This window comes from Bactrocera neohumeralis, chromosome 2 (genome assembly GCF_024586455.1).
Source record: "Bactrocera neohumeralis isolate Rockhampton chromosome 2, APGP_CSIRO_Bneo_wtdbg2-racon-allhic-juicebox.fasta_v2, whole genome shotgun sequence".
In the NCBI taxonomy this organism is placed as follows: Eukaryota; Metazoa; Arthropoda; class Insecta; order Diptera; family Tephritidae; genus Bactrocera; species Bactrocera neohumeralis.
The window spans coordinates 71794694-71819274 of NC_065919.1; the positions used below are offsets into that span (position 1 = coordinate 71794694).

Below are 24581 nucleotides of genomic sequence, written 5' to 3' on the forward strand. Positions count from 1 at the left end.
TCGTAACGCCGACTCATCAGATATTGTCATCGTCCATATTCTGCCCCATATATAGAGGGACAAGGATGAGTTTGGTCTTTGTTCGTCAAGAGAGGACTTTACTTCTCAATTGCCTACTCAGTCCAACGTAACACCTGTTGGCAAGAGTTATTCTGCGTTGGATTTCGAGGTTGACGTTGTTGTTGGTGTTAAGGCTGGTTCCAATGGAGACGAAATTATATACGACTTCGAAGTTATGACTGTCAACAGTGACGTGGAAGCCAAGTAGCAAGTTTGACGACTGTTTGTTTGATGGCAGGAGATATTTCGTCGTGTCCTCGTTCATTACCAGACCCATTTGCTTCACTTCCTTATCCAACCTGTTAAAAGCAGAACTAACGGCGCGGTTGTTATGGCCTATGAGGATGGAGTCAGGTGTGTACGATTATTTTTCATATGGCTCAAGCAGTCCACGACTTCCGGTCTTAGACCAAGTATCCTGTGTAGCCAAAAACATCCGTTTGAAGGCGAGCTAAAGTGTGAAGACTAAGTATCCCGCCCAGGTTTGTTTGGGTTTGAACCCGCAACATAAAAAACCAATGAAAAGCAGAAACAGCCTCTGATGAGAGGCATCCCTTTTGATGACGACCACCGCAAACGTTTCATACGAAATTAAGAATTTTACATCTACAGCTCAGCCTGTGAAGGAATTTCATCAGCATTACTTTAGATTTCAAGAAGCTGCCATTAACGCATCTGCAGAATGTCAAGTAAACAGTACAAAGTTGACTGTAGAATTACTGAGTGAATAGGATGAATGGAATGCACATTAAACAATAGTCATTATTTACTGAAAGCATTTCTATTGTTATCTGCTTCAAAGCAGGCAAATATTAGAGGCAAAAGCGAGAGTAAACTGCACGTGAGTTGTGAGCCGAGCGACGATAATTTATTACTCGAAATGATTATAATTGAGGCGTGCGTCGATTGAACTGTAAATTTTATGGTGAAATTGAAGTAAAATTCAAATATCCCGCAAGTATTGATATCATTCATATTTAAAAATTATAATTGTGCTGTGATTGCTACTGATTAAAGTATTATTTTTTTATAAATCGGCGATTAAAATTTTTCCAAGAACCTTCCCAGATTGATTTTCATATAAAGGCCTTAATTCAAAAAACAAAACCTTGCACACGCTTTTTAGCTCAGATGAAACTTCTACGTCCAAACTTTTGGTTCGGACCTGTGCTATCAACATTTGGACCCACCAGAAGTGGCCAATTTTGGCAGCTATGAAAATTGAATTTCCCATTTTTTCCATAGACCTCATATAAAGTTTTTTCTTATTTTATAATATTTGTATACTATACTTAAGAGGTCAACTGACGCCTATCTGACACATGGATGACGCTATTAGAATTGAGCCCACATGATTTTTAGTTAGCCTTAACCTTCAAAAGGCGCCTATACCAATTTAACTGTCGGATCATTAGTTTGCGACTTATAACATTTTGAGTGAAGCAACTTTTATTTTTGTGAAAAAAATGGATAAAAGGGAATTTATTTTGCGTTTTGAAAGGCAAGCATTTAGTTGAAGCAAAAACTTGGCTTGTTGACGAATTTCCGGAGACTGCCACAGGAAACCCAAATAAATCCTTGATTATGCTAAGTTTAGACATGCTAAAATAAACATCAAGGACGGAAGACGCAGTGAACGCCCAAAAGAGGTTGTTACCGACAAAAACATCAAAAAAGTCCCTAACACAATTTCGGATGGCAGTAAAGTGAAGTTGTTAGAGCTAGCAGACACTCTGAGGATTTCAACTGAACTTCGTTAACGAATACTTGGATATGAGAAAGCTTTGTACAAAGTGGGTGCCGCGTGAGCTCACTTTTGATCAAGATCAACGACGAGTTGATGATTCCGAACAGTGTTTCGAGTTGTTCAAGCGTAAAAAAGTGGAGTCATATAAGTGCAGGCTAATGCTAAGGCTGATTTCGCTCCAAAGCAATAACATAAACAAGATAAACCTGAAAAGATCTGGCAACGTTACGGCAGTGCATGGAAAAATGTATATTGACTTTTATTGAAAAAGAAAGGAGCATCAATAAAGACTATTTTTTAATATATTTACACTACAAAAAGTATCACTTTTTTATTCTGAGCAATAAAGGCTAATTATATACCTAAACAAGCCTGAAAATCAAGAGGAATTGTCAACTGTCAACTAGGTAGAATTATTTCAAATTATTTGTGAAATGTATTCTGCTACTGTAACGGTAACACTAACGAATGGACGAAAACACTCCAGCTCTGAAAGTATTCGACGCAATACCCGCCGGGGCCAGCAGAGGAAGAGGAAGACATCCACTCCGTGACCAGGTAGAGAAGGACCTGACTGCGGTTGCAATCTCGAAATTGGCGCCACCTTGCGAAAAGAAGAAACGACTGGCACGCTGTTGTTAACTTGGCTATAACCGCGTAAGCGATTTCTACGCCAGTAAAAAGAAGAACGGTAACACTAATAACACTTTACGAAGATTACATTACAGAATCATATAAAGAAACGAGCCTGACTTTGTTGGCTTATGGCAGTTGCTGATAAACAATGGATATCTGAAGGTATACGGTCCCAAGTGTTTAAGGCTTGACCTCCCAAACGCGGGACTGTCAAGAAGAAAGTGTTGAGTTGTTTACACCCTATTTTCTTCCATGCAGCTTCTGCAGATGGCGTTTGGTTAGATTCCCAGCCTTGCAGCATGGACACCAATAAGGCAATGGCCTGTTAAAAGCCCCACAACTAGGGAGAGGCTAGCCTTACTGAGTGCAAAGAGATCATTACACATCTTGATCGATCTTGAGCCAAGTGATTTTTGCGACATAGAATGTATCGATAGTAGCCCAGCACTGACCACGCTTCCGCAAAATCCAACTATCTAATAGTAGAACACAAGAGAATAAGCATGCACCGGCCATTCTACTGATAGCGGCTATAGAGTGCCTTGCTAGCTTATCAGCTTTACAATTTCCTGCGATTCTGCGTGGCCTGGCACCCATATCAGGCTTATCACAAAGCCATCCGATGCTATTGATAGCGAGGTTAGACACTCCTTGACCAACCATGAACGAACTGTTAATAAATTCAAAGCTAGCACCCTGCTACTCAAGAAGCCAGTTTTAAATTCATAAAGATTAAAGTAACACAAGAAATTTCCTTTTCCTCAAAAAACCAATAAATTCACAAAAAAAGGACTGTGTTAACTGTCAAGACAAAGTAATTACAAACACACGCCTTTAAAGCTGAAATTAAGTTTGATAAATATTTTGTTTTGTTTGAGTATAAAATGCAGGCATTATTTACATGCCGTTTGTGTATCGTTCTCATTGAGCTTGCGGCGACACATAAAGCCAATCGAGTGCAATCGGCAGGCAATAAAAATGATTAGCAGCTGCTCGAGTGGGTTAGGTCAGTACGAATGCAGCAGCAAGCAACAGATGATGCGATTAAATGCTTAAGGCTTATTAACACACACATCCAAAGAAAATGAAGAATAATCAACGGCTTAAATAAAAAGCACACCCACGTACATACATACATATGTATATACGTAAAGTTAGAAAGGCTTTTTAAATGATTATAGAAAGGCGATAATAATTATTATCATTATAATGAGCATTGGAAATGAAGTTTTAGAACAATAAACTTTCCGTTTCGCTTTTCAAACTTTTCGCCAACATACATATGAATGTTATCGGCTCCGTTATGAGTTCGATTTAACTTCGAGTCGGCACATTCATATTCATATATTCATATATGTATACTAAAATATGCATTTTAATAGAAAAGCAGTCAGGGCGAAGGCGAGCATGTGAATGAGCTCAGCTGAAAAGCAACAATACAAAGTCTTGTTTTGCCTCATTTTTTCCTTCGAACATTTGCATATTTCATTGATTTAACGCTTACACCGCTGGCATAGCCACCATTATTGAGGTTAAAAGTGTGCGACCGACACTTCCGTACACACTTGTACAAAATGAGCATATGTGTGTACAAGTCGTTACATATTTGCAAACGGTTCGGTGTTCAATGGTCGATCTACCGTCCACTATGTGGAGCAAATGACAAGTGTGCATGCAAGCCATTTGTATGGAACTCGGCGTTGGCTGAATAGCCAAACGTTGCGTGCGAAACCGTTTGAAATTCACCCATTGTGCACACATTGTACTTACGTGTGTGTGTGTGTGCGTATGATTTGGTGTAAGTGAAAGAGCGCGCCATTCTAGTCGTAGCCATTGACAGTTCTACACCATGAATTATTTACGAGTTTGAAAATTTATTATGCCTTTTGCAAACCCGTTTACACCACTTTTTAAGTGCAATGAGTATTAGGGTGGAGATTATGGAAAAAGTTGACAAGGTTACAATTTCTTCAAGATATCTTCTCAGTAATGACGCGTGGAACGACTTGGCGCATTTTACGTCGAGAACTTAAATTTAAAGCGTACTAAATACAGCTTGAGCAAGAACTGAAGCCCCTCGACCTTCCCAAGCGACATCGGTTCGCTCTATCTTGAAAAGTTCCAAGAAGATCCGCGTTTTAAGCCAAATTATGCTCAGCGATGAGCCCCATTTCTGCCTCAATGGATATGTAAACAAGCTAAATTACCGCATTTGGGACAAAGAGGGACGTGAAGAGATTCCAAAGCTGTTATTTCATAATGAAAAACCAATGGTTTGGTGTGGTTTGCGGCCCGGTGGAATCATCGGTCCATATTTCTTCAGATATGGTGCCTGTGAGAACGTTACTGTCAATGGCGACCGTTATCGCGCCATGATAACCGACTATTTGATGCCTGAAATGTGATCTCGCCGACATTTGGTTTCAACAAGGCGGCGTCACATTCTACACATCGCATAATTCAATGGATTTATTGAGAGAACACTTCGTTGTTTCACGTTCCGGACCGGTCGATTGGCCACCAATATCGTGTGATATCACACCGTTAGACCTTTTCCTTTGGGAATTTGAAAAGTCAAAAGTCTATGCCGACAATCCCGCTTCGATGCAGGCCTTGGAGCAAAACATCACGCGTGTCATGCCAGTAAGTAGTCCAAATCGAACATTTATAGAAAATTGCACTCAACGGATGGACCATCTGAGACGTAGCCGCGGCCAACATTTGAAAGTGATATTCTTCAAAAAATAAATGCCAAAAAATGTCCTTTCGAATGATAATAAACATTCCCCATTAAATTTGAAGTTTCTGTGTTTTTTCCTTCAAAAAAATTCGGAAACCTCGAAATGGATCCCTCTTTATTTTGTGAAAACATACAAAATCTGAGAAATTATTTGATCCATGCCATTTTATGCAAAAAAGAACTAAACATATGCAATATCGAGTGCCACAAAACTTGTTTGTGTTATTTAATATTTCACAGCATAACCGTTATTTTCAAATTAAAATTTTTAAAATTCGAATTTAAAATGGAGGAAATATAGTAAAACACAAAAAACAAACTTTTCAAATTAAAAGCTGGCATGGAAAAATGGTAACGAAAGTTTAATTGAAATAAATAAATTTAATTAATTTTCAATACAAAATACAGAATTGAAAAAACAAATAAATCCCAAAAATCGGATTTACGATAAAAATTTAATTTGTAAGAAGTTATTAAAAAAAAAAAAATTTTAAACAGTATTTAGGATTAAAAATTTATTTTTAATTTTTTATAGTGTATTTTGCATTTAAAATGGAAAAGTATTTTAAATTAAGATTTTCGGGATTACAAAAGATTTATAAATCAAATGTTAATCAATTATTGTTTAAAGCAATATAAGCAACCCTCGATCTACACATATTTTTTAGAAATATTTATCTCGATTTCGCCTTAGTCCAATGTACATTTCAAATATTCATTTTAGAACAATCCTAATCATAATACCTATATAAAGTATAATTTGAGTTGCTGAAAAACTTAATAGTATATAAATTAAGTTATTTGCTTCTGCGACTATTAATGTCAAATTGAGTTTTACAGCAAAAATTTTGTGAACTTGTTAACTTCGGACTTGATTCTGATTGCTCGGTTTAGATGCTTTAGTGGTCCTATCTGAACAATTCGGGAATTGTAGTAATGCCTTGGATAATAATCTAAGCCAAATTTTGTGAAGATATCTCAACAAATAAAAAAGTTTTTCATACAAGGAGTTGAGTTGGAACGGCGTATTTTGCATGGCAGCTATATCCTACAGTGGTCCAGTATCGACGGTTTCGACAAATGAGCAGCTACTTGGAGGAGAAAACGATGTGTGCGAAATGTCAGATCAATATCCCAAAACCTGAGGGACTAGTTCGCGTGTATACAAACAGACGGACATGGTTAAATCGACTCAGCTTGCCACGCTGATATTTTCTTCTGTTTGTTATAAACTTCATGCAAACTTAATATATCCTTTTCAGGGTATAAAAAGTGTTTATCTTTTCTCAACAAATAAAGTTCACTATATTAATGTACATACATACATACATATGTATGTACATAGTTACAATTTTCCCATGTAGTACGTGGCTCTATATGAATACTCACAAAAGCTACAATTAATTAAGTGGATTCTATGAAATGATAAAATGCCATTTGACGTGCAATGAAATGAGAATTTACTTCAAGTAAATTTCTAAATTGGCTGAACGTCATTGCTATGCAATTAAAATTTTTATGGCAAATTTTCTATACATATAACGAAGCGCATGCATAGTACATATACATATGTACTTGTATATGTACATATATACATATGTATGTACATATGTGTGAATATATATAGATATGTAGATGTGCATACAAACGCTGTCGCCGGCAATAAAGCTTATTTGATCTCTAACAATAACACATCTTATACTATATTTATATGTGCATATGTTTGTATGTATGTACATATATTCATATACGCATGAGATGATGTCACTGCAATGGCCTTTTTTATTCTAATACAAATTTTATAGCGCTTAAATGGGAATGGGACATTGAAAGTGAGGTGCCTTACATACTTTTCTTATACGTACATATGTACATACTTATGTACTACTGTGAGCCAAAAATAATAAGACTTTTTAATTGACGACGAACCATCAACATCAAATGACAATCAACATGTCAATAAAATAAAGGAATTGGTGCTTGAGAATCGACGATTAGCAGTCAGATATCTTACTGGCATCGATGAAAAATTGAAAGGATCAATGAAAACCATTTTGAAAGATTTTTTGGGCTTAAGAAAAGTGAAAGCACGATTGGTTTCAAAAGCACTAAATTTTTTCGAAAAACAACGTGGCGTTAACGTTTGTGAAACAATGCTTTCCCGACTACCAGGATGTCATGAAAATCATCTATACTTAAGGCCCAGAAACAAACGATCACCCGGACGAATATCGCGGCAAAGGTGGGCCGAAGCCGAAAAAACACGTCAAAACAGGTCAAAAATCAAGGTTATGTTGACAGTTTTATTTGATTATCGAGAATTTATATTTTCTTCTTACTACATACTTCTTGCTCATAGTAGAATATAATGGGTTGTCAAAAAAGTCTTGCGGTATTTTTATTGATTTTTTTTTTTTTGAAATTGAAATGAATTTTTGATGACTAATGGCCAGCTCTTGACCGATGCTACGGCTGCTACTATGCCGGTCTCTTTCGACCAAATCAGCGATTTTATCGCAATTTTCGACGACAGGCCTTCCGGAGCGTGGCGCATCTTCGACCACCTCTACACCAGAACGAAAACGTTGAAACCATCGTTGTGCGGTGGAAATGGAACGACTTAAAAGAAACGACAATCAATCAAACACGCGTTAGCGCGAGAAATGAGCTTTCCAAAAAGGTATAGCATGACCCGATGCGACGAATAAAACTATAACTACGCGCCTTCAGCGCCAACTAGCGAAAATACCGCAAGACTTTTTTGACAACCAATATGTACTTACATACGTATCTGTGTGAGTAAATACACTCGCTATTTTTTCGTATGAAATGTCGTTGTGATTTTATATTTCATCTCAGATTCAAGGAAATGCTGACGTAGTGTGTCATATTTACGTACTACATATATTCTACATTTGCAGGAGAGTTGCCGTAGAATTGGCCATATAACTAATCCTAGTTAAGACATTTGCTTTTTTTACATTTAAAACTATCACTTCTCTATTTCATGGCAATTAACCTTAATTGAAAATGTTTGGTGCGCAAAAATAAGCAAAACAAATCGATATTTGTTGAGCAAAATTAAACAGCGAATGAGTGTATGGCGGAGAAAGTGGTGGCTGAAATTTGCAATAACAGGTAGGACGTTAAGCAATGGCTTGCAAAAGGTCAAGGTGAGTAGAAGCTAATTTTGCGTGCATACTTTACCACGAAAAAGGTAAAAAAGGCAAAGAGCAACAGCAAATAGTGATTGTATTTAGCGATGATATCAATACCTTTAATATTTTAACTAATTAGTTATTGCGCACATTGTTTTTTTGGAATCGGGATTATGAATATACGATTTTCTTATTTGTTTCAAATTTTAGTCATTCTCTGCTATGTACATTGCAAAATTTTTAAGACAAGTGAAGCTACTAGATGTTCGGCAACATAAAAATATTTATGCGACCAAAGCTATGTAAATAATTAAGCCCAAGTAGGTATATTAGCTACACATCCTATTTGTTAAGTAATATAATTTTTTCAGACTCAATGCGTAAAGTATCTACTGGCATATGTACATACATATGTACGTATGCTATTATTGCGATTCAATCAATTTCCATTTCTATAAAATTTTAATATTGGTACACGCTGCCTCAGGGGAAAGTACGCACATGTTCCAACGAAAATGCGTTTTAAAATATAAAACAGCTGGAAAATAATGCATTATATTTTAGTTTTCTATTGGCAGTGACCATGACCTAGACAGGAGCCGTGGGAAAAGTGCCAATTGGGAAACCAATGGTGTGGCGTTTATTCTATAATTCTATTTTGTATGTTTGCACAAATACATATGTATGTATATGTGTGTGAGCAAATATACTTGTATATAAACTTTTGCTATATATACACATATCCTGACGACTATATAAGGAAAAGTCGTGAGGATTACTTAGGAGTTTTTTACTTTATTATTTTTATGCTTCTGCAATATATTGCTACAGAGTGTAATAGTATCACATAAAGTTAATCGAGATAGATATATAGGGTTATATAGATATACATATGTATGTATGTACATACATATATGTATAAATGAGCAGAATGACACAAGTTGAATTCTGAGTGATTGTCCGTCCGTCTACTTGTTCAGCTTCAATTTGAGTAAAAACGTGTTAATTTGAGTTGCACGGTAATTATAATACCCTTCATCAAAAAAAAACTTTCTAAACTAGCACTTTATTGTGTTTATATGGCAGCTGTATGCCGATCTGAACATGTTCTTCATTCTGAATTTGATGGATATGTACATGTATGAAAATGGGTTTAAAATAGCATCATAAAGCAGAAACTCTAAAATTTCTGCATTATCAATACAATTTAATGAGAGTTGACAGTTTCTTAGAAATTAATCGCGATATCTTTAGTAAATAATAGTGTCTTAAATTGACAGTTGGACTCGAATGTAGAAACAGCTGAATTGTTATCTGCAAAACCTTGAGCCTAAGTAATAAAGTTCAGTTGTACTAAATTTATAATTGTGTTTGTTTATTTAATTTTAAATTAATGTTTGATTATTTCCAAATTATTATTAGAATTTATTATCAGACTTTGAAATTTAATAGAAATGTTAATTAAGTTGGAAAAATCTTAAATATCAATTAAAATTCCAACGTTACCATATAGAAGACCTACTTATGTATGTCATTTCCAATTTCAGGAAAATAACAATAGCTTTCGATAAGATACGCTTTGCCTGTTGTATATAAGTTAATTGTAGGAAAACAAGTACAACAATAAGTGTTACGACTAATCGGTTTGGTTGATTTGTGAAATGTACAAAAGTAGAACCAAATAGTCATCCTTGCCACATATTATATATGTATATGTATATGTTTTTACATATATAGCATCCTATATACAGAATGTGTATGTTGTATGTAGCTTAGCACTTTTTCTTTTATGTGTTATTGTGCTCAATGTTTTTTCAAGTAGCTGTTGTATACTTTTAATTGAAGATGTGTATATACGTAAATTTAACGAACGCATACAAAATGCAACAAAAGCAAAAAATAAGCCCCTTAAAGTCAATTACACACACAATTAACGACAATAAGTTATAGAAACTTACCTCCAGTCTGCCGCAGACCGGCACTGTTGGGTGGTGTTATACTAGAAACTCCTACAGCACCAGCGCTAACACCTAACGACTGATTGGAGGCGCCCATAGACAAGGAAATTTGGCTTTGCAATTGCTGACGTAAAGTATCGGCTGCTCCAGAAGGTACGCTACTAGATTGAGGCACAGCAGATGTGCCAGTGCCAGCACTACCGCCACCACCGGGTGAAGATGAATCATTTCCGGTCATTGCATGATGGGTAGCAACAGAAGCTGAACTGTTACCATGATAGCTGCTCAATCCGCTCCCAATGCGTATCGGTGTACTACTTGTCGTCATCAAGTTGCTGACATTCGAACCGCCTGAGCCAGCTGCCGTAGTTTGCGTCATTGCAAATAAAGTGTGATTCGGAATTTTTTGTCTTTAGTTATATTTTTCACAAAGTTGCTAATATGTTTCCCGTATTATAAAGAAAAAACTGTAATGCATCGAGGCACTGTGTTCACTTTTATTTTGTATTACTGCAACACAATATTTTTTCTAATAAATTATGTATTGATTTTTTTCACAAGATTCCACTGTAATTTAATAGATTTTATAATTCTTAACTTTTTATTGAATTTATGCAAAGTAGTATACACAACACTAACTAATTTACATACACTGAACTGTTTATAAATCAATTTAATTTAAACCAATTCTATTCCCTTCCGCCCGTTCACCATCTGATCTTTCCAAACGTAACCAAAAGCAACCAAAATCAGCGAATCAACCTATTCCAATGAAACCAAATGAAAGTTCATGCAAAAATGCAAAACACCTAACAGGGTTGCTAGTGGTGGCATGCACAGTGTGGTGAATATATTTTCGAAATAGTATAAAGGTAGTACGTGGAGCAACTTTGCTTTGTCCGAATGTAGAAAATAGGATTTTTTGAAGGTGTAATAACTTTCAAACAATATTTAAATTATTTTAAACCAATTAAACTATAACAATAGTATTTTAAAGTTTACTCCTCTCGAAATCTCTGTACTTCTTTGAAAGTAAATCTAGAGCACACACTTTAAACAGCATACTAAACACCCGTTAACAATCTTACTGTGTTGTATTTATGGTTATATTATTTTACAGTGGGCTCTCCTTAACTTAGACACTGACAGTTACATTACGTGTTATGTAGGTGGTTTACCATACTTACATACACGTTTAACAAGTATTTTTTTTTTACATATTTGTTATATTATAAAAAGTTGTTTTGTCCTAATGAAACTCGTAATTAATTGCATGTTTAAGAGTATTTTTTTTATTTTCTTGAACCAAACTTAAGAACACAATTGATGAATCCTTAAAAATAAATTTAGTTTTTCATGCATATTTCAGTTAGTTTTATGTAATAGTATAAAAAATAAATATTGTCAATATTCTAGTAGGCTTAAGAAAAAGATTTGTGAATGAAAAAAATTACGCATGTACTGATTTGTTGTCTTTTTGATTTCTCCTGCTAAGGACAATACTAAAGTGCACCGCGTGTTTGTGCCTCTTTTTTGGGTTTAACCTGAATTTCCTTGTTTTATTATTGCGTAATCGGAATCAAGCATTTTTGCTGTATGTTGTATTCTTCAAGCTTTTGATTTGTTTGTTACTTTACCTCTACAATTAAATTTTACTTTCTATAATATTAATTTAGGTTTGAATGAGTTACAATTTGCTAAGCAAGCTTTTTAAACCCTATCCTTCTTAAAGACACACTGTGGATACTGCAGTTGCCAACTTCTTTAGAAGTGCTGTTAATCATCGAAGTCTATGTCAGAATCATCTGAATCATATCCGCTGCGAATAGTCTTGTTCACACGGTTGATATACGCCTTCTTTTTCACGTCCGGTGGGGTCATAAGGTCACCCTAAGATAATATATATATATATTTAAATAAAATAAGTCAACAGAATCAAGTGGTTACGAATGATTACCTTGTAATCAATGGCACCGGATTGTGCTATTCGCCATTCCAACATTTCCGTCGAGAAATCATCGCAGTTACCCAGGTCGGTAAAACCAACTATAAAGTCCTTCGTTTTGCTGTCCTTAACTAATGCAATGGTTGGGATCACTTTTATGCGAAGTCTTTGTGTCAGGAACGGTGACTTCTCAGCATTCACTTTACAGAATTTCGCCTCAACATGTTTACTTGCAAGTATTTTCAAGTGCATATCAACAATGCGGCAGCGTTCTGTGGAGTCTCGATAGAAATGACACACAATATTTGGCGACTTTTTTGAAACTTCAAAGAATTCTTTTTCATCGGCCAACTCAGTATATGTCCCATGACCCTGGAAATATTACAAGAAAGCAACACAGGTAATTAATTTTCGCCATCAAAAAAATATATGTAATATTTTATTGAGAGCTGGAACACCCACATTTTTAAGCCACTCCTGCTTTTTACGGTTAAGATCTTTCATTTCTTTGAGGCGTTGTTCTCGTATCGATTTTAAGTCATCGGAGTCCAAATTGTCCAGCTGATCCAATTGTTGATCCAACTGCCTTTCAATCATTTGCGCAGCCGTCAGTAATTGATTTTCCAACATGTTAGCCATTTCTTCTTCAGATCTCTACAGACCGGCGTGGCAGGTGTAACAATTATTTAATTATACACAGAAGAGAAACACGTGTCGCAGTTAAAAATAAAGCAGTTTCGTTAAATTTGGCGAAAACTACTTGATTCTTTTTAATTTAATATTTTTCCTTCGGAAGTAATATATGTTTTCGAATTTTTTTGGAATTTTTAGATGTTTCTATACACGAAAATGGAAAACATTTGTCATTCGTATTAGTCGCCGCTCCCAAAACCTTGCCACTTTTCCTGAAATCTAAATTGGTTAATTGCAATGAAATATTTAAAGCTGAATGGGTTGAGATTCAAATAAATTTTACATGAACATTTTTAATTTATTTACATTTTAATGATTTTTAGCCCCAATTATAAAAATTATTTTTTAAAACATTTGATGTTATAAATATAGTCCGGTTACACTCAGGAACATGGTTGCATTAAACATTATTATTTTAATTTTGATTGTGCTTTACATAACTTCGAAAGAAAAACATAATCACAACTTTCGCTGGATATATGTATATGATTTGATTGATTCCCAAAAACACATTTATTGGCTAGTTTATATTTGTCAATTTTATCTATTTTTTAACTTATCTAAACTAAACAAAAGTTTTATAGTTTAATATACTTTACCGCAACTGTATCAGCTGTTAGTGTTGGAGTCTGCTTAAATCGAAATTGATATGAAAGAACTTACATTTCATAACAGGCATCTGAAACTAAAATTTGTTACATTACAGTTGATTATATCTTATTGCAAAATATCGAGAACATCTTTAAAATATGTTCCTATATTATATTTAATTATATAAAACTCAGTAGTGATGAATACAGCTGTTTTCGAATAGTAGCAGAAATACATTTGTACATATACGTAGACTTGGCAACTCTGTAGAAGTTACTAAAATTCACTTAAAATTGCTTTATCGAAGGTCTTTATTACTTTTGCTGGAGGAACTTTCCGACTTTTTACGCTTCAATTTGAAGCTCACATAATTAAATTTCAGTATTTTACTAAAATTTATTGAAAGGTAAATTAATCAGTTGTTTTACAAATTGAAATTACGAAGTACTTTTCTGTACATTTTTATCTGTGGAAATTAGTTGTTGGCACAATGAAAAAGTTAACACATTTTGTGCTACTTTTGTTTAAGCAGAGTGTGAAGTGCGTAATTTTTGTACATTTTATTACTGAACATAATTGGGCCATCATAAAAGCCATAAATATTTTGTAATCTGTCGCGAACATAATGTGGAAGTAATCAATGTTCTGAAGTTTAGAATCCAAACAAACACGTCAGGTGGCTGGCATATACATACATATACATATGTATATAAAAATTTCCATTATTTATTGCTACTTTCCCTTAAGTAGATATATACAAACAATTATACATATGCAGCATGTAACTTCATTAAAATTTGATTAAACAAAATTGCTTGTTACTCATATTTAGAAATATTATAATATACATGTGTACATTTTTATTTAAATCCATTTAGGTTCTATATACCCCCAAAGGAACAATCAATTGAGGTCTCACAAATCATACATTCATAAATACATAATGTATTGCTATTCTCTTCTACGTCATGGCAGACTTAAAATCAGCCATTACATTGGTCGGCCAAAGTTGGTTCGAAGAGTTTTATGTTCAAAGATTAAATAGCGTGTTAGAATTATGTTAAATCTTGCTCATTTTAGCAATAGGTGCACTACAGAATTTATTGTACATCTGCACATGCATATATGTATATATTTATATTCTAATAATATTTATTATTATTTACATAATTTAGCAATAAATCTATAATATGAGGATATATTTTCTATTATAATAGTTCACAATAAAGATTACGTGGAAATATTAAAAAATACATTGCATTGCACACATATAATAAAAAACTAAACAATTTTTTAATAATCCATAATATTTGAAATATTTGACATTGTCAATATATAACTAAAAAATATGCATAAAAAGTAAATTCAAGTTAATTTTAAATTGCTGAATGTAAAATAGGGCAAAATTCTGGAACAATCGCGTGGAAAATAAATTAAGTATAATTTAAGAAAAAAGCAAACCAATTAATAGCTTTTCATTAGACTTCTGATTTGCCGAATGTTTCATATTTTCATGATATTTATCTCTTTCAGCGCGGAAAATTTGAAAACGTTCGAGGGAAACCAAAGCTTTTTCTCTTATTCAGTTTTAATTTAAACTGAATATAAAGAGCTCATAACGAAACATCGCTTAATTCAATTATTCACAAATCATACATAAAATGGAGGGCGATAAATCTACAACAATTCTTATGGCTCGTGATATCTCTAAAGAAGAATCCATTGTTGATGCTGGTATTCCGATGGGAAATGCAACAGAATCCACCTCTGATTTGGAATCGCCTGTGCACTCGTGTGTTGAATCAATTCTACGTAGCGATGGTGATGACGACGATGAAGATCTAATTTTCCAGGAGGTCAAAATGATATTGCGTAAACGCAGAGGTTGGGGACCCGAAGATTCACTAAGCGCTAACGACTTGGATTTGCTTGAGTATGACGACGAGTTGGTGGAGGAAGATGATGCTGGCTGTCCCTTGCCCTCTACACCCGAGGATACACAACTGATTGAAGCAGAGGTGAGTATTATTCCTTGCATATGTATATACGTGCGTATTGTTTACTTGACTTAATCTTAATGCATATACCATACATACATACATACATATGTATGTATTTTGTTTACTTAAAATTGCATGTGCGCATATAAATGTATTGTTTCATTTTGTTAATTGTTTGAAAAAATCTTATCGCTGATTCTTGAACTTAGGAGCAATTTTGCGATAACTGTGTATGTGAGCTTACGATTTTCTAAGATTTTATAAGTCAGTTAGTGATAAAATAATAATAAAAGGCACATTTAAAACATGTGAAATTTTGCGTCTCTCGATATTGACATCATACAATAATTTCCGCTTAGGAATCGCCTATTTAATGCATATTTTGCGAATGAGACCAAAGGAAAATCTCTTTCCGCGATGTTTCACCAATAGAAATTGTACTCTTATCAGTATCTAACTATGTGTGTTTGTTTGTTATGTAAGTATGTATGTATATTTTCGGCTCTAACTATTATATCGTACTTTTGGTGGAAATCTCAAACAACACGATTCATTGATTAAATTTTATTTTTATTTTGATAGACCATAACGATGAACATCAAAATTATTTGAAATAATTTACAATTTTTTATACTGAAGTTAAAATCTTAATAAATTTTTTCATGATACAAAGTAAAAAAAAGTATTTCAAATGTATTAAAAAAAATTGACCATCAGTCATCATAAGTTCGGTTTTAAGAACAATTATTAAACTTACACAACAATTTCAGATGACCGAGGTTTTGAAAGCGGGCGTCTTATCGGATGAGATCGATTTGGGTGCATTAGCCCACAACGCCGCTGAACAAGCAGAAGAATTCGTGCGCAAGGTGAGCATACTTTGTCAACTGTTGTTTATACAAGCATTTATTGTTAAATATAAATTTGTTTAGGTTTGGGAGGCTAGTTGGATGGTATGCCATTATAAAAATTTACCTAAATGGCTGCAGGACAATGACTTTCTACACCGCGGTCATCGCCCACCACTGCCCTCGTTCAGTGCCTGCTTCAAATCGATATTCCGTGTACACACCGAAACCGGCAACATCTGGACACATTTGCTAGGCTGCGTGGCGTTCATTGGTGTTGCGCTGTACTTTTTGTCGCGTCCATCAGTTGAAATACAAATACAAGAGAAAATCATATTTGGCGCTTTCTTTGCCGGTGCCATCATTTGCCTGGGTTTCTCATTCGCTTTTCACACGCTTAGCTGTCACTCGGTAGAGATTGGAAGACTGTTTTCAAAGTGAGCAGAAACGCTTTTAAGAAATATAATAACTTTACGAAATCATTGTTTTTTTTTAATATATTACTTATTATTGCTATTTTTTACAGATTAGATTACTGTGGAATTGCACTGCTGATTATGGGCTCGTTTGTGCCCTGGTTGTATTACGGATTCTACTGTCATTACCAACCCAAAGTTATCTATTTATCTGTGGTATGCGTATTGGGCTCACTATCGATTATTGTCTCGCTGTGGGATAAATTCTCTGAACCTGGCCTGCGACCATTACGTGCCGGTGTCTTCATGAGTTTCGGCCTCTCGGGTATCATACCAGCTATTCATTATAGTCTGATGGAGGGTTGGTTTAGTAAAATCAGTCAAGCTAGTTTGGGTTGGCTAATACTGATGGGTAAGTACACCACCTTTACTTACAATATGATGTAAATATTTAGTTTTACGTGTTTTCTTTTGTGTTCTTGAGGCCTCCTTTATATACTTGGTGCAATGTTATATGCCTTACGTGTGCCGGAGAGATGGTTTCCGGGCAAATTTGATATATGGGTAAATCGCATGCATTTTACTAAAATATTTCTGTTATATAATTGTTGTAATATTTGCGTTACAGTTCCAATCGCATCAATTGTTCCATATACTCGTCATTGCGGCTGCGTTTGTGCACTATCACGGCATATCCGAGATGGCAATGTATCGCGTAACGGTCGGCGAATGCACGGTACCTCACGAACCAATCACGTTCTAAGCGAAAAGCTAGTTATTTATGCTAAAACTGTTGGTTTATTTATCCATTATTTGTTTTGGCTGCGAATGTTTGCAAAAAAAATTAAAGTTTATGAACAAAAGGCAGAAGTCGAAAGTTTAAATTTAAACATTAGTATCATTTATAATTTTATGTTATAATTAAAAACTAAAATATGGCGAGATATAAAAATAGAAAAATAAATATAAACAAACACATTTTCATATCTATTGGGACGAAATTGCATAGTCCACTTAGTAGAAAGAAGCTAACTGTTAACGGCATAAAGTTATTGAAAAATTGTAATTTAGGCATTGTTATTTTTAATATACATCTCATACATACATATATCAACACATTCATGTATCGCATCATACACACGTAGATTTTGAGAAGCATATTAACTCTACTTTGGACGCATGTTCGCTCATTCATAGCTGATTCGAGCTCTTTTGATAAGAAAAGTTTTTATGCATTCTACAAATTACACATACCGTTAGAGTTTTTACAAGCGCTATTACAAATGCAGTGAAACAATTAAACTAATTACTTCCTTTGGTTATTTAAATTATTGATGCTACTTTAAATATATATACTATGTATGTATTATCAGTTTAAAATTAAAGTCAAAGCGGTTTAAAATTTTTAATTTTTTTATTCAATTTACAAATGCTGATCTAAAAAAAACTTATTTCGACTCCAGCGCAGTATATAAAAAATAAGCGTTAAGTTCTCATTTATGCTTTTTCTTGTGTTTTCTTTGTTAAACTGATTTAAATGTTGTTAATATTTTTATTGTTGAAGTTTTAATAATTGAATTCCGCTTTTGTTTCCCCGCAGGGTTGCGATATTTTTAACGAAAAAATTTCGATTTAAAATTAGATTTTCAAATCTTTGTTTCGATTCTGAGATTAAAAATTAAACTTTTAATTCTGCTTTTGGGATTAAAATTTAATTTAAAATTTTTTAAATACTTTTTTTATATTTTTTAAATATTTTTTTCTTTTAATTTTGTTTTTTAATTTTTTTTTAATTTTTTTTTTAATTTTTTTTTTAAATTTTTTTTTTTTTTTTTTTTTAATTTTTTTTTTTTAATTTTAATCGGTTAAATATAAATTTAAATAAATAATGTTTTTAACCAAAAAAGAGTGTTTTAAATTTAAAAAAGTTGTTTTTAAATTAACAAAGTTCAATCTTGGGATTAAAATTTGAAAACTGAAAAATTATTTAAATTTTATATTATTATTAATTTTAGAAACAAATTAATATTTTGAATGCCAACAGCTTGTGTTAAAAATTCAATTTTAAAATAAAAACTATGTGTTTCTTTTATTAAAAAAGTGTTTTTAAATTAAATTATAAATTAAGAATATTAAATTTTATATTAAAAAAATTAAATCTCAGATGCTTGAGGTTCAAATTTGAAAACGGAAAAATTAGTTTTTTATTTAATAATAAAAATTGAAGATTTAATTTTTAATCCTAAAACGCCTTGCATTAAAAATTGAGAAAATGTTTTTTTAATTTAAAAATTCAAGTAAAAAAAATGTATCTGATTAGAAGCTGGAATGAAAAGTGATAAAAAAAGAAAAAATTACATATAACTAACTGAAGCACCATGAACTATGTTGATAGTTTATAAAAAATAAGCCTTTTTTATTACCAAAACAAAGTACGCAAATGCAAAAAAATTTGAACTCTAAAACTATTTTTTTATACGGTGTTTGGGAATAAAAATTAAAAACAATATTTATGTTTTATTTATGTAATTAAAAAAAAATTGTAGTGTTTAGTTTTTCAATTTTTAAAGTAAATTTTTAATTCAATTAAAATTTGTTGCCTTTTTTCATACCGATTTTTGGTATTAAAAATAAAAAAATTAAGTTCAAGTTAAAGATTTTTGGGATAAAAAAGTACCCAAAATGTTTATTAAATTATTTTTTAATGCATTACTTGCAACCCTGCCCGTAGCTTTTTCTTTTTGTTCATCATTAAATTGCAACATCAACTCATACAATTTATGCATGCATCAGAAACAAATAAAATATTAGAGCAAAGACATTACAATAAACTAAAAAGCAAACGTTGACAACTTTATACAATTGCTACAAATTCTAGTTCTAGTTGTTTCAATACAAAACAAAATAAATTTAGTTCGAAACCTAGAACATTTAAATATCGTTGGTTTTTCTTATTCTTCTAATGGTCTTCTTCTCAGCAACTGCCAATGCTGCAGCTCTTGAGGCGGCAAAAAGTTAATTACACTAATTAGTTCTTCTTCACATCTTCACATATACAAATGCAAATGTACAGCAATGCATGAAAAAATGCAAAAAACGCTTTTCGCAGTTAATGAATCATTTGGATTGGACATTAATGCAGACGCTGCCTGCTCAAGCGCTCAATCAATTTATATAGTAACTAGCAGAAAAAACAAATTCACACACAATTTTACTTTTATGGCTTTAAGCCGTTATACCATTTGTTTGTCTGCTTCGCTTAGCAGCCGGCATTATTTGTGTTCGGCTGCCGCAGATGCAGAGCAACAGACCAATTTATCGCGAACTTTACTCGACTTTGACCTGCTTCATTGAATATTTTTTAAGTCAAAGTTTTACGCTTGTTTCTCTGCGTACGCAGCTAAACATTTATAAAAAATACTGCTCACTAATGTATTAATAATGAATCGGAAGATTGTTGGTTAGTTTGCAACCAAGAAGCTAATTTATATTCTTAATAATTCTGTGTTGGCAGAAAAAACTATTTTTAGGTTTTAATGCGCTTTAAAGAAAATAAAGTTTGTATACAATAATTTGTGATTTACGAGAGTGTGTTAACTGTTTCCAACGGATTAATGGCTTGGACAGCCCAAATACTGTGCTATCGCACACATTTGAAATCACTGTATTCAAAAGAATTCTGATAATCGTGTTTCCATAATTTAATTGAAGGATCTTGTTCTCTGTTAACAGCTTTGAATGTAGTTGTTGTTGTAAGGGTTATGTTGTTGTTGTTACAAGGGTTATCCAGTCCACATTAGGGCGGTAAGGTTCAGATAAGTTGTCATCGAGGTCATTCAACGATAGGCTAGGGAATGTGCTGTTTCGGCGGGTTCGGACTGTAGGAAGAGGGGGCTGAACATACAAAGAGGTGGTTAGAGTCATGCGTGGACTCGTTGCATGCGAGACATATATTTGGTATGGCGGGGTCGATTATGGATAAGTAGGAGTTCATTGAGAGGGAATCGGTGAAGGTATTTATGACTCCACTGTGAATGGCGGTCAGTGCATGTATGAAGTTAGTTGCGTCCGAAGTCTGGTCGGCATATTATCTTATGTCCTCTACGCGGATGGGGAAGGACCTCGGGTGATGTTGGCTAGCGACTTGAAGAGTTTGTTACGGCTTTGAAGGATCACAGTCTGTCGTATGTCACACCTAAAATCTTAGAGTTATTGACAATCGTCCAGTTTGTGAATATGGTCGCTGTGGATTTAGTGGGGGAGAGTGTTAAGTTCCATGCAGCGAGGAAGCGAGAAAGGTCGGAGAGATAGCGTACGAGGTGAGGGATTTGCGAGATGTTGAAGTTAAACAGCTTGGGGGAGAGGACCCCACCCTGGGGAACCCGCTGTTTAATTCTTCACAATATAGAACAGTACGGATGATTGCCAACCGATCAGGTAGTTCTTAATACACCTCTTCAAACCTGGAGGGATGTCCAGGTTTCGATGTTCTCAAGTAGCGTTGTGTGGTTGACTGTGTCAAAGGCTTTTGGCAAGTCCAACGCTACGAGGATCGTCCTCTCGCAGGGTGGTTTTTGATTGAGGCCGTGAACTATCTAGGAGTTTATGACGCTATTGGGTGAAAGGACTCCCCTTTGTTGGCAGGTTTCCCAATTAATATAATTTTTTTTTATGTCAAAAATTATCGACCACTCTCCATTATGGAATGCTTTCTTTTGAAGACAAAAGGCAAATAAAGTATGAATTCTATGATTTTGCAGATTATTATGGATTATAATATTATTTAAGCATACATATGTATACAAAGATATACATACATATGTGGTAATTAAAATATATATACATGTATTAAGTTTAGACAAATGTAGAACTAACAGGTGCCAAAGCGACCTGGATTCATCTATATCCAAGGACTGTTGGATCTAGCAGCATTCCACAAGATCAAGTGCGAATCAGTTTTTATTGATACGAATAAAAAATACTTGAATACATACATTTATATAATGAATTCTTTACGTGTTTGTGTAGATTTGAGTGTATTTCAAGAGTTCGGCTACTCGTTCAGGCAATGATGGGTAAGTCTGTTTGCAGAATCACAGCTAAATTTGTTTGACATGCTTTGCCTTTGGTTTTGCTAGCTAAATATATTATTTATTGTTCTGCAAATCAATATAAATAAATATTGGCATTACTTTAATGTTAATTGAGTAAACTGAAGAATATTTATGGTTGCAGATTTCAATGTCTTTCGAATGAAAATACCATATTCGCAATGGCTTATACATACTTTTATTATACATATGTATACATACATATATACAAAATTTGTGTCAATATTAGAGGTGTCTTTTGTCAATATAGATATCCACTTTTCTAGAGCAAAAACATCGTCACATATCGGCCAAACGCCTAGAGCCTGTCACAAAATCGTTGAGGACGTAATCAAATCCAACCAATGCGCCGGGTACGTAGAAAATATAGCAACCGAAATGCTTCAATCTTAGCTTGGCGAAAGCTGGACAGTGGAGGAGAGTGCACCTTATCTTCCGCATTGCTACTTGGCAGGTTGCGTCCACCAAACTTGCTAAGAGCTAACAGTTGAATTATATTCCACTCTGAGTCGGGATGCTGCACAACCTCACAAGTTCTGGCATGACGACAAGGGAACACCTCCTGGTTCCGATCCTGATGGCATTTGGGTAAGAGTGCCTTTTCTTGTGTGTTCATCGGTTTTGTTGAGGCCAATCACACAACTAAGTTTAATACGCAAGTAGCTTGATGATGATGATTCTAGTGGGGTCCTGCTTTCAACAAGCTTTGAGCTCACTGGCAGCTTGTATGACCACTCTGAGATCGGATTGAATGCATACAGGGTTTGTCCGGAAAGTAATAGGACTGAGTCGATTTAAAAAAATTTATTGAACAAATCACTTGCCTTTCATCGGCCTTTTCAGGCATGAAAACAAAAAAAAAGTCTGGGGGGCCACATCTGGGCTGTAGGGCGTCTTCGGAAGCGTTGGGATGCCGGCCTTGGTTAGGTAGCTGTTCACAAGAAAGACGCTGTGAGCCGGGGCGTTGTCGTGGTGCAACTTCCAATCGGCTGCGATGTCTTGTCGGAACCGATTGAGATTCTTGGGGACTTCCACCTAAACCTTGGCGTTTTACGGTTTGTGCAGGAGGAACAAATTCATGGTGGTGATGCCTTTGAAGCCAAAAGAGACAATGAGCTTCGTTTTCACTTTGGATTTACTCATTCTTCCGATCTTCATCAGTGACCTCTTCCCGGCCCTCCGAAAAGCCCTGGAGCCACCGAAACACACCAATTCTTGCTGAAGCAACATCTTGGTAAGCCTGCTTGATCATTTCAAACGTCTCTGTCGCAGATTTACCGAGTTTCACACATAATTTAATCGCGTACTTCTGCTCTAACGAACGCTGCATTTTCGGCTTGCACCCCTCACAGAAACATGTCGCGAGAAAGTGTTTGTCCAGGTGCTCGGAGAAAACTGTCCAGCCGCTCGTTCGTTAGCTAGGAACGCCCTCTACCGTGGCGGAGAAAATCAGTCTTACTACTTTCCGGATAAACCCTATACTTCACACTTGGTTTCATGTTTCTTATAGAACTCTAAAGTCATTAAATGTGTCTCAGAGCAAAATTGAAATAACAAAATATCAATTCTTGCCGCGTAAAATCTGAACTTTTAATAATTTATATTCTTAAAAGTTGCTCCAATAGATCAATTACCTAAAATTAAATATTTTTGTCATAAACACAAGTTGCACCTATGAGCACCTATGCTATGTTTAACAATTTTTTAAATAACTTCAGTGCGATTTGATTGCTACAAATATTTCTAGTAAGTCACTCGAGTTCTTCAAAAATGGCTAGTAGTTTACCCGTTTTGGCTGCCTTGTCTTAAATTTGGCATAAGTCAAAATATACAATTCGTATGGATTATACGAGTACATACTTATGTACGTTTGTTTGAAAACTCACTTCTATGTATGTATGCATAAACGCCATGTCAGAAGCCAAACAAAGCGTTTGAAGTGCGGAAGGAAATGACTGACATGCCATTATGGCTAAACAGCATTATTTGAATATATTAAATGGTTGTGACTTACTATTAGTGATTAGTTTTTGTTTTTATTTTGCGATTCTGTCTGTCTTCTTCTGCCGCCGTTTTTGTGGTCGTTGCCACTTGAATATACAGAGTTCGTTTATGGTTGACGCTGTCGAATTGATGCTGCTTACGGTACCATAACAGACAGACATCAATACCACAAAATATCTTGTATTTAGAAGGTGTAGTTCAAGGTCATCAATATGTATGAATAAAAGATGTATGTTGTACATATATTAGCTTCAGTGCGAGAAGTGGCTTTAACAAATATCTTGAGGCTGTTGGAGACAATAAATTTAAATTAGATGTACAGTTTGTTCTCTAAGTTTCAATATCATGAGAAGTATATTGAGTAAACAAAACGTTTCATATCAAAAACGTCATGGAAATATAAACAAGTAAATTGGGTTTTTTCGACATATTACATTTTGTTTAAAACCAATTGACTGGTTATATACTACTATAAGCAAAAAGTAGTAAGACTTTGCTCATAATTTTAAAATTCTAAGTTCATTCTTCAAAATCTATAGTATGTAGTCCCAATCGAAGTAAATACACTTGTGGCAACTTTTTTTTCAATCCTCGAAACAGTTGTTAAAGTCAATTTTCGGAATAGCCTTTCAATGCGATTCACGTTTAATGTCTTCAATTGACTTAAAACGGTT

At 34.3% G+C, this 24581-nt stretch overlaps 3 protein-coding genes across 7 annotated transcripts in view; 1 reads left to right on the top strand and 2 right to left on the bottom strand.

The window, feature by feature from the left end:
- The window catches only part of LOC126751423 (oxysterol-binding protein-related protein 8), a 47537-nt gene extending 36066 nt beyond the window's left edge, over positions 1-11471 (bottom strand). The window contains exon 1 of one of the 5 annotated variants that reach the window (XM_050461700.1): positions 10300-11471. In XM_050461700.1, coding sequence (XP_050317657.1) covers positions 10300-10678 — 379 coding nt within the window. In that variant the 5' untranslated portion in view covers positions 10679-11471. The remainder of the gene's footprint in view (positions 1-10299) is intronic. The other 4 variants (XM_050461709.1, XM_050461684.1, XM_050461674.1 and 1 more) reach the window with 4 other exon arrangements.
- A 97-nt stretch (positions 11472-11568) lies between these two features.
- On the bottom strand, positions 11569-13113 carry LOC126751582 (thioredoxin domain-containing protein 9). Its single transcript, XM_050461966.1, has 3 exons — positions 12707-13113; positions 12257-12616; positions 11569-12189 (listed from the first exon to the last, which is right to left on the bottom strand). Exons 1-3 carry the CDS (start codon positions 12881-12883, stop codon positions 12076-12078), a joined length of 651 nt encoding a protein of 216 aa, XP_050317923.1. The 5' UTR covers positions 12884-13113; the 3' UTR covers positions 11569-12075.
- A 690-nt stretch (positions 13114-13803) lies between these two features.
- LOC126751531 (adiponectin receptor protein) lies at positions 13804-17858 on the top strand. The gene is made up of 7 exons (XM_050461873.1): positions 13804-13934; positions 15062-15546; positions 16299-16397; positions 16461-16813; positions 16903-17204; positions 17277-17356; positions 17421-17858. The coding sequence occupies exons 2-7, from the start codon at positions 15190-15192 to the stop codon at positions 17553-17555; spliced, it is 1326 nt and encodes a 441-aa protein (XP_050317830.1). The 5' UTR covers positions 13804-13934; positions 15062-15189; the 3' UTR covers positions 17556-17858.
- The last annotated feature ends 6723 nt before the right edge of the window (positions 17859-24581 follow it).